Source organism: Silene latifolia, chromosome 6 (assembly GCF_048544455.1).
Source record: "Silene latifolia isolate original U9 population chromosome 6, ASM4854445v1, whole genome shotgun sequence".
NCBI classification, from domain to species: Eukaryota; Viridiplantae; Streptophyta; class Magnoliopsida; order Caryophyllales; family Caryophyllaceae; genus Silene; species Silene latifolia.
In genome coordinates, this window is record NC_133531.1 from 113,189,249 (window position 1) to 113,199,810 (window position 10,562).

A 10,562-nucleotide genomic window follows, 5' to 3' on the forward strand; every position below is an offset into this window, starting at 1 on the left:
GTAACGGCTTTTCTTATATGCACAAGTGAGAGGACATTTGACCCGTTTTTCCCGTCTTAAGAGAGACTTACCCTATTTATACTCCTACCATCTGTCCACCCCGTTTATATTATGAGTGTTAGATCAGATTTCCTCAAAAATCCTGATAATTTTCTATATGAATCAACATAAGATGAGTTTAGTTCTCTGGTTTAATGAAAATAAAATGCAGAAGTCTTTGTCTCTGATATATATTGATGGTCAAGTGATCAACATAATTGTATGTTCTACATAAATGCTATTGCTAATGATTTAGCGCACAACAATGATCAAACATTCAAACGTATAAAGTGTATTCGCTTATATGGAAAGGTTGAGGTTATATAGTTAGGATGTTATTTACTAATTACCCTCTTTGTCAAACAGATGACTGGACGAAGAGGTATAAATTGGAATTTGTAACATTTGTAACAAAAACTTTATTTTATTTCATTTGTTTTCTGATAATGTTACTTTTCGACTAAGTTTTATATTTGATATATATGATCGTATATGTTAGGAACAATATTATTAATAACGACTTGGAACTCCATATAGTTACATACCAAACTTCTTTAACATATTATTTAATATGGGAGATGTAATCATGTAGGGTATAATCGTATATGGCTAGGACATTTGTAACGGTGGACGGAGGTACAAACGATTTTGCATTTGTAATTTTTTATTTTATTTTATTTTTCCTTTTTTTTATAAGGCGACTCTATGGGTAATTAGAGCCAAAATTTTTAGCTCATACTTTGTACTTTATACTTTATAATATGCAGTCAAGTAAAGAAGTCATAGAAAAAGTAGACATAAATAACACAATATGAATAGGTCCGCGAATTTAGCCGGTAACAAAACTAGTTATTATTCAAACACTAACAATAATAAAATCAATCCTCCAACACTTAGCCACTAGCTAAGATTTCCAAGTATGCTTGACTCGGGATATTAATCATACACTCACATTTATCCAACATGACATATGACCCTTATTTATATAAGCTCATAAGTCATAACTCATCTAGTAACATAAAGAGCCATTACAGCCTTCAAAGCTAACTCCTAATATTTACACTTATAACATAAACATCTAATGTGTAAATACAAGTAACTTTGTAAATACAAGTAACTTAAAACATAACTTAAAACCTAAAGACTTATATGTTACTTGCTCATCGATTCCAACAAACCTCCCCTTAATCCCAACACGACTTTGGACTTGTCAATCATCGAGCAGAGCGATCCAACCTTAACCTGGGAGAACCTCCCCTTAAACTAACTCATCTTCAGCACATCTTCGTTCCATCAAATGTGAATAAGTTAGTTTCATCTTTTCTACCTTTGAGAATCACCTTACCCTTTTTAGTGACCTCCAAAACATCATTCTTAAAATGAATGGTACAACTTAACCCATCTAATCTACCCAATGAGATTAAATTTCTACTAACATTTGGTATGTATCTCACATCACCAAACCTTCTAACTTGGCCATCGTGAAGTCTTACCTTCACCTCACCAATCCCTTCAATCTTTGCCTTATCACCATTTGGCAAACTAATCATCTTACCTTCACATTCTTCATATGAAGAGAACCACTCTTTTTTCCCACATATGTGATAGGAAGTTCCCGAATCTAACACCCAGCTCTCTTTAGGTTCCATTTCCCCATGAACCATTAAGAGTTCGCCATCATCAATTTCTGTCATAGTTGCAACCCCACTAGCACTGGTCTTTTTCAACTCCTTCAGATCTTCTTTTGCCTTAGGACACACAGTTTGTATATGTCATAACTCACCACAGTAGAAGCAATTGATATTGAGATTATGCATTTTCCAACCGCCCTTCTTCTTGGCACGGTAGTCCACCACAAAAGTTCCTCCATCATCTGAAGAGCCACCGACTCCTTGCTTCATCAACTTTTTTGGCTCGAGCAAAACCACAATGGTCTCATCCAAGGTTACTGTTCTCTTTCCCACAAGTAAATTAGTAATAACTGTGTTATACTTTTTGGGAAGAGAAGCCAACAACATTATTGCCTTATCTTCTTCTTTGAATGTCTTCTAAACTCGCCAATTGGGTGATCAAGCCATTGAACTTATTTAGATGATCCCTTAAATCTCCGTTATCTACCATCTCGAGCTCGAATAGATCCTTCTTCAAGAATAGTTTGTTAGCCAAGGACTTCGCATTATAAATGCTACATAACTTGGTCCACAACTCCTTAGGATTTTTCTCCTCTAACACACTATACTTGATTTCGGGTGCAAGGTTTAACCGAATTGTACTAACCGCGCACAACTTCATGTCCTCCCATTTTAGAACTTGAACATCGACGGGCTTCTTGTCTTCAAGAGTCTTATACAACCCCTAATGTATGAGAACATCCTTTATCATGCTTTGCCACACACTATTACAAATACAGGCTATAACAACGGTCAAAAACCGTTGTTATATAAAAAAGCGGACGTTGTTAAAGCGTCCGTTGTAAAAGGTTTTAACAACGGTTGGTTTTCTTAAGGAAACCGTTGTTAAAAATATTAACAACGGTTTTAAGTATAAAAACCCGTTGTGGAAAGTGTGACTCAATTTTGGGGGGAAAGTTATAACAACGGGTTTTAATATACAAAACCGTTGTTATAACTAAAGACAACGGGTTGTTTGTAAATAACCGTTGTTGTTTGTTCTTAAAAAATAAAAAAAATTAAATTAAATATTACTAGATGCATGCATAATTACGGCCCGTTATAATTCCGATGCATGCATTATTACTGACATCACTGTACATATGAACGGATAATATGGAATGAGAAGGGTTAGTAATAAGATTTGAAGCAGCATTATTGAGAGATATGATGATGATTATGGCACAACTTCCTAACATATATATTAATTAAAAAACAACTCAACCCACACATTGCTTAGTATAAATACATTGCATTATCTCAACTAACATTTCCATTATCTCAATATATTCATCTCCAAACCCTATCTGCTAAAACAAACTCTACTTAATCTTTCAAAACAAACTCCAACAAAATGAATGATTTCATCCTTAAGACTCTTACCATGATCGAGAACAACAACAGTTTCATCCGCCTGTTCCTCCATATTGAGGAAAGTTTCAGAGCTACCTTGCGGATGCTCGATCCGCATCAAGCACGCCAAAGAAGATGGCTTGACGGAGCGTGAAGATTGCGGCTATATGACGATATAGCAACTGCTGAACGGAACCTCCAAATAGCCAAGGAGGAGAGGACGGATACGATAGAGCAGAATAAGATCCTCTATGAAAATCGATAAAAACACATACATGCAAAAGAAATAAATAGAAAAAAGAAAATAATGACGATGAAACTAACGGATGGGGCGAGATTTACCGATAAATACAGAACGTAATAGAAGATGAAATCAACAGTGACGGCGAGAAGATAAAGCGACGATGAGAAAGAGAGAAAGAGAGTGTGTGTTTTGTGTTTGCTTGTCTGCTGTGTTTGTGTTTGTGTATTAAGGGTTGTGTTTTGTGGCTGCAGCAGACTTCTGTTTGTGTGGTTTATAGTATGGAAGGTATTGACAACGGTTATTAAACAACAACCGTTGTGAAATATGTTTTAACAACGGTTGTAAAAAACACCCGTTGTTAAATAAGTTTTAACAACGGGTTTCAAAAATAACCGTTGTGATTACTTTTCACTAACTTTGCGCCAATTTTGCGCCAAATTATTAACAACGGTTGTGCATGTGTGACCCGTTGTTAAAACTAATAACAACGGTTTTTATAACCATACCCGTTGTAATTGATTTTAGTAAAATTCGCGCCATACATTCTACAACGTCTATTGTGATTTTCGTGAATAATCGTTGTTAAAGGGGCATTGTAGTTGCCTGGATTTGTAGTAGTGACAACGAGAAATTATTCTTACCATTGAACAACTCCATCTCAAACTTTGTACGAAAACTTTTCTCCATCGAGCCGTAGCTCTGATACCACTTGTTGGGGTTTTTGGTACAAATAATATAAAGATGCAAAGACACAATATTTTGTTATGGGATTAACCCATAACCCACCCTTGTATTATTATTCAAACACTAACAATAATACAATCAATCCTCAAATACTTAGCTACTAGTTAAGATTTACAACTATGCTTAACTCGGGATATTAAACATACACTCACATTTATACAACATGACTTATGACTAGACATGTCAAAAGATCACCCGACCCGAAAAACCGACCAAAACCCGCCCGAAAATAACCCGGCCGAATCCGGCCCGAAAAAATATGAACCCGATAATGACCCGACCCGATAATCACCCGCACATTTAGGGTCAAGACCCGACCCGACCCGTAACCTGACCCGTTGATGGGAAATTTTATTAAAATTTAATATTTAAAGCAAATTATACTAATATAAAATGATTAAAAATATTCCAACTTTCAAAATATTAAATAAAGCATGCTGATATATGTTTTAAAGCATTGTTTTAGCACATAATTAATTAATCAAATGATTAGCAGATATATAGTCGCTACTCACTATTTGTCACGCACCGTATATCAACTTATCAGTTCAACATTCGCACAAAGTTGAGATATTACATTTCGCACCATGTTTGATGTCAAATTAGGTGCGAAAAATATGTATACTTCTAAGTACATTATTGTGCCACATTGAAAAATTATGTAATTGTGATAAACATACGACATCTAAATAGTTAAATTGTCCCACATCAAAAGATTATTATAAGGTGGGATGATCTCATGACTATAAATAAGAGTATCATTGAATTTAGATATCAGACCAAAATATTTTGAATCTTCTAATTATTGTACTAGTTGCAACGCTTACCCCGTTGCAACGCATGGGTGTGAAACTAATAAATATATTATATGTGTTATGTAAAAAAGGGAGACTACTAGATAGAAAAATAAAAGATAAATTGACCACGAATTTAAGAATAAATAAAAGGATGCAAAAAAAAACTGAAAAAAAGAGATGGAAAAATAATAATTTATACAATTATTTAAAAAGGAGCCACTAAAACCCGTTTTGACCCTAACCCGACCTGAAACCCGTATAAACCCGACCCGCTCAAACCCATATTTTACAAACCCGAAATTGACCTTAACCCGACCCGAAACCCGTATAAACTCGACCCGTATAAACCCGTATTTTACAAACCCGAAACTAACCCGACCCGTATTTTACCCGAACCCGAAATGACCGAACCCGTAACCCGCCCGCCCGACTCGTTTTACAGGTCTACTTATGACCCTTATTTATATAAGCTCTTAAGTCCTAACTCATCTAGTAATATAAAGAGTCATTACATCCTTGAAAGCTAATTCTTAATATTTACACTTATAAAATAAACATCTAATGTGTAAATACAAGCAACTTAAAACATAACTTTAAACATAAAGACTTATATGTTACTTGTAATACTACGGATTTTATAGGCTCGTACTCGACCGAGTATGGCCTACTCGGTCTAGTAGTGTGTGTCGTGGAGTCTGTTTGGCTACTGCCGAGGAATACTCGACCGAGTATGATGAATACTCGACCGAGTATAATCTATACTCGACCGAGTATCTGGTTCGCGAGGGATATTTCAGCGGTTTGATGCGGGAGTGTTTACGGATTATTTAATTGCCAAAGCAGTTTCTAAACATCATTTTCACAACCCTAATCACTTTTACGATATCCTAATCACTCCCAAATCTTCCACTGTGTGTGTAATCATCGTAGCTTTTGCATTCAATCGTTCATTCCACCGTCGGTAAGTCCTTATATCCATGTCATTGATGATTTATTCAAAGGGTTTACTTTATATATGAATTGGGGGAAAAGGGGATTGTGCAATGTGTAATTGTGTTATGTGACTATTGTATAGGAGAAGACTTCGTAGAGGAGCCATTCTACTTGCCTGATTCTCCATATTTCTGTTGTTGCTAAGGTAGGTTTTCCCCTACTCAGTTACTGTTGATTGATTAAGATTGTGTTTGTTTCATAATTGTTGTTATCTGCTGATCATCGGAGGATGGGTGTTGTGGTGACGGTGGTGATGTGGTTGTGTTGTGACGGTTGTGGTGTTGTGACAGCTGTGATGCTGTGGTGCGTGTGTGATTGTGGTGGAGTCACTTGCGGGAGTGGCTTCACACCCTAGTTCACCCTCCGTGGAACCCGTCACGGGAGGGGATGTGCACATTAAGGGACAGGGATTGTTAGTCGCTCGTTGATGAGCTGGACTTGGTGGGGATGGGCTGCGGTCCCCCACATGCGGAGTGGATTACCCGTTGCGATGGGTAATCTGGCAGGGCTACACACTTCGGTGTGTAGTCGGTTACTGTGGAGGATGATCAGCCGGTTACATTATTTGTTTGTCTTATCTTGATTGAACGGTACTGACCCCGTGTTGATGTTTTGTAAAACCTGCGGTGATCCATTCGGGGATGGTGAGCAGATTATAACAGGTAATGCAGATGTTTAGCTATGGGACAGTCATGGGGAGTCATCACTCGAGTCTAGCTTCTGCCGTCAAGAGACTTAGCTTGCATTCTTTGTAGTTGTTAGACCTTTCACAGTTATACTTTGGTTTGGTTTTGGAATCATGTAATCACTAACTCTTTATACTTAAATAAAGGTTGTTTGGAATTGATAACTTTGATATACTAACCTCGGGAAACCGAGATGGTAACAGTCTTTCATGCAAGAGTAGTCCTTGGTAAGGTACCTTGGTATGAGGGGGTGTTACATTACTAGCTCATCAATAATGTTGGCCTTAGCTCATCCAATAATGATGGAATTTTAATGAGGAAGCAAGTCAAAGCATGCAAGTTATATATTGAATTTACACAAATTCTCATTATAAACGGGAGATATCCGTCTATAGTTATATATGGGCCAAATATCCACCCAATTTAAGCATACGACAAGCAACAAGTTGCATGGTGGAGCCCAAAAATGGCACCACTTTAAGCATATTTGACCCGTCTTTCACTTTAGACGGATATATCCGTTTATAATGAGACTAATTGTTGAATTTAAAGAGTTAATGTCAAAATAATAATTTCTATTTTAGGTAATTTGTATCAACTTGTTAAGCGTGCAAGATTACATACGTTTTCTATTTCGCGTTGTTCATTTTGATTCCATACATTTTTAGTTTAGGTCATTTGTTCAACTTCTTAAAGTTGAAAATACCAATATACCCTCAATTCATTTATATAAATGTGGACTCATATAAAATACTCTTTTTACTCAACTTCACATTACACTTATGCTTTATGCATAAGTATTAAGAAAAACAATAGAAAACATTAAGAGGGCTGTAAAACGTCGTCGACGCTTTTCATAAAAAAGACGCCCCGTACCCTTCCTCTCCCTCTCTCTCTACCCTATTTTCTCCCAAACTCTCCCAAACAAACAACACTTAAAAAAAAAAGTCGATGTTCTAACAACGATTCAACGTCAAACAACGAGCAATCCACATCAAACGCTAACAACAATTCATCGGTAAGTAATTACACAATCTATTTTCATTTCAATCGAATTAGTATGGTTATTGAATTACATGTTAAGTTGATATGAATCCAATTAGTATATATATTGAATTACATGTTAAGTCTTCATAGAATTAGTATATTGAATTACCTTGTGAATAGAATTACGATGAATCGAACACAACACGTCTAATAGCCATAGCAAATCTTTGTTTGTGGTCAATAGGGACGTGTACATTCATTGTCCCTCATGGACAGGGACGTGAACATTCAACGTCTGTCCTGGATAGGGACAATGAATGTCTACGTCCACCATGGAAGGGGACGATGAATTTCTACGTCCGCTATGGGTAGACGTTGATTATCATCGTCCATTAAGGGCTGGGACGTGCACTGCTCACGTCTATTGTGGGAAGGGATGTGTACTATTCACGTCTGTCCTGGTGATGGATGTGAATATTCATTGTCCGCTCATGGTTCAGACTATTAAATTGGTTTTTCGTCATTTTATTTAGTTTTTTTTCGTAAATTTAGGTCGTTTTACATATTTTAGCATCTAACCATTATTAATTTTGCGTGTTAAAAGGATTCATTTGAGGTGTTTGGTGTAAACAGTGTTAATTACAACCACCTATTTGAGACGGTAACATGTTTTGCAAGTCGGGATGAGGCGTTTGACTGGGCTCAGAAAATAGCTTTTGATAACGGGTTTGCCTTAGTAAAAGCATCAAATGGATCCAAAAATCGTAAACAACCCGAGTTGCAAGGCTCATACTTTCGTTGTTCAAGGTACGGCCGAACCAGAAAGAAGATCGATCCCGATATTTCCGACAAGCCTAAGAAGAAAGGGACATCTATGTGTGACTGTTTGTTTCGGGTTCGAGCCGTGCAGAACCGGGTTAATGATATAAATGGGAAGGAGTTGATTGTTTGGAACATTTTGAACTCGGAGAAAGGTGGATATCACAACCACCAAGTAGCAAAGTACAAAGACGGTGATAGGCATTTTGCGGGTTTGGATGCCGAAGAGAAAGAGTTCGTGAGGAAACAAGTCCGGGCATCGATTCCCCCGAGAGATATTAAAAATGGTCTTCATCAAAGAACCCGCGATAAACCCCAACCTACAAACGCCCAAATTTATAGCGAGGCAAACAAGGTTCGGCGTGAAATTAGAGGAACACTGAATACCGCTCAACAAATGTTGGCTCTAGCCGTTGCTGCTAAGTATGTGGAATGGCACAAATCAGATCCTGAGACAAAGGAGCTCGGTCATGTTTTTATGTCTCATCCGGAAGCCGTTAAACTCTTCCATGCTTATCCACATGTGGTACTTATTGACTCGACGTACAAGACCAATGTTTACAAAATTGCTCTTGTTGAGGTTGTTGGTGTAACACCGTGTGGGTCTTCCTTCTTAATTGTTGCGCTGCTCCTTTCGTCAGAGTCGGAAAACGATTATGGGTGGATGTTGATGAGATTAAGGGAGCTACTCAGTTGTGCGGGTTCATCTATTTCTGCCTTTGTCACTGATCAGGAGATGGATTTGATCGCCGCTCTTGAGTCCCTTTATCCGAGCACTCCTCACCTTGTGTCGTTGGCACATTAACCATGCTAAGGAGAAACAAGCACTCTCAATGGAGAAATTGATGTGGTACAAAGATATCATAATGCACAGTAAAGAAAGCGGTTGGTACCGCGTGATCAATGCATCCACCATTGATGAGTTTAGGAGCGCTTAGGAATCTTTTAGTGAAAAGGGGGAAGAGTTGGCGATTTATGTGATCAATACATGGGGTAAATACAGGAAGAAGTTCGTGAGCTGCTATACAAACCAATACTTACATCTTGGAAACACGGCCACTTCCCGGGCAGAAGACGGCGTTCCACACCAACTGACCCAGGAACCGCAAGGAAATTAAACTTTGATAATGTATTTAAAGTTAGATTATATCATCGCTATAATTTCAAAAAGTACTATTTAAATTCAAAAATACCGTTACAATTCAAAAATTACTGTTTAAATTCAAAAATACCGTTGCAATTCAAAAATACCGTTTAAATTCAAAAATACCGTTACAATTCAAAAAGTACTGTTTAAATTCAAAAATACCGTTGCAATTCAAAAATACCGTTTAAATTCAAAAATACCGTTATAATTAAAAAAATTTCCGTTATAATTCAAAAATATATATACCGTACAAATTTTAAAAAATGTTACCGTTTTAATCTGGCTTCTTAAAAATAGCCCTTGCTATCTCCATTTCAATCATAACATCCCATCTTATTCACTATTAAAAATACTCGATTCACTACAATACTAAAATGGTTCTCACAAATACTCAAAAAATCAGAGCTTATCAACTAAAGATTGATTCAATCATAGCGGATTTACGAGTGCTAGTGTCTCGCCTTGAATTAGTCGTTCCAAGTGCCACTGTATGGCACTTGCTTGAAAATCCTCCACTTGGCAGCCTTTGTATCATCTTAGCCGGAAACCCGGAGGATATACTAACTCCAGCAATTATTGATGAGGTTGTTTCTGATGAAACATTAACCGAAAAGATGTGGGAGTTTCGCAGGTTAAAAAGTGATGTCCTTGTCTATTTTAAGCGCATACTGACCGTGCTAGATTACACAACATCATCAGAATTATGTGCCGGTAGAGTATTCAACCTAGGAAATGTTAAACTCGACATCATTGATTTCTATGATCAATATGTTGCTAGCCAACCTGAAGAAATTGAAGCTCGAGATTATGTACAAGATCTGGAATCGTCATCTTCATCAACGGAAGATAATTGAGTTGGATTTAAACTACGTTTTAAATAAAGTTGTGTTTTTCAATTCCGTTAAACTACGTTTCAATTACAGTTGTATTTTAATTAAGTTTTATGTATGTATTTTAATTAAGTTTTATGTACTTCCGTCATGCGTGTTTTATGTAATTTCATTAAGTCTATTTTAATTAGTGTTTACTTTAACTAAATGTAGTGCCGACTCGTTCATTTCAATGCATGACATTGTTCATACA

At 36.8% G+C, this 10,562-nt stretch overlaps 2 protein-coding genes across 2 annotated transcripts; one reads left to right on the top strand and one right to left on the bottom strand.

Annotated features, from left to right (window-relative positions):
- Positions 1–1,044: 1,044 nt before the first annotated feature.
- On the bottom strand, positions 1,045–2,057 carry LOC141588502 (uncharacterized). Its single transcript, XM_074409942.1, has 3 exons — positions 1,823–2,057; positions 1,533–1,726; positions 1,045–1,089 (listed from the first exon to the last, which is right to left on the bottom strand). The coding sequence occupies exons 1-3, from the start codon at positions 2,055–2,057 to the stop codon at positions 1,045–1,047; spliced, it is 474 nt and encodes a 157-aa protein (XP_074266043.1).
- Positions 2,058–7,845: 5,788 nt separating this feature from the next.
- Positions 7,846–9,137, top strand: LOC141588503 (uncharacterized). The gene is made up of 2 exons (XM_074409943.1): positions 7,846–8,025; positions 8,118–9,137. The coding sequence occupies exons 1-2, from the start codon at positions 7,846–7,848 to the stop codon at positions 9,135–9,137; spliced, it is 1,200 nt and encodes a 399-aa protein (XP_074266044.1).
- The last annotated feature ends 1,425 nt before the right edge of the window (positions 9,138–10,562 follow it).

Coding starts and splice junctions, on each gene's coding strand:
- LOC141588502 (XM_074409942.1), bottom strand. CDS start 2,057: ATGTTGTTGGCTTCTCTTCCCAAAAAGTATAACACAGTTATTACTAAT. Junction 1,727..1,822: donor TATCAATTGCTTCTACTGTG/GTGAGTTATGAC, acceptor CAACTATGACAG/AAATTGATGATGGCGAACTC. Junction 1,090..1,532: donor AAGGGATTGGTGAGGTGAAG/GTAAGACTTCAC, acceptor TGTAAATATTAG/GAGTTAGCTTTGAAGGCTGT.
- LOC141588503 (XM_074409943.1), top strand. CDS start 7,846: ATGGAAGGGGACGATGAATTTCTACGTCCGCTATGGGTAGACGTTGAT. Junction 8,026..8,117: donor TGGTTCAGACTATTAAATTG/GTTTTTCGTCAT, acceptor GCGTGTTAAAAG/GATTCATTTGAGGTGTTTGG.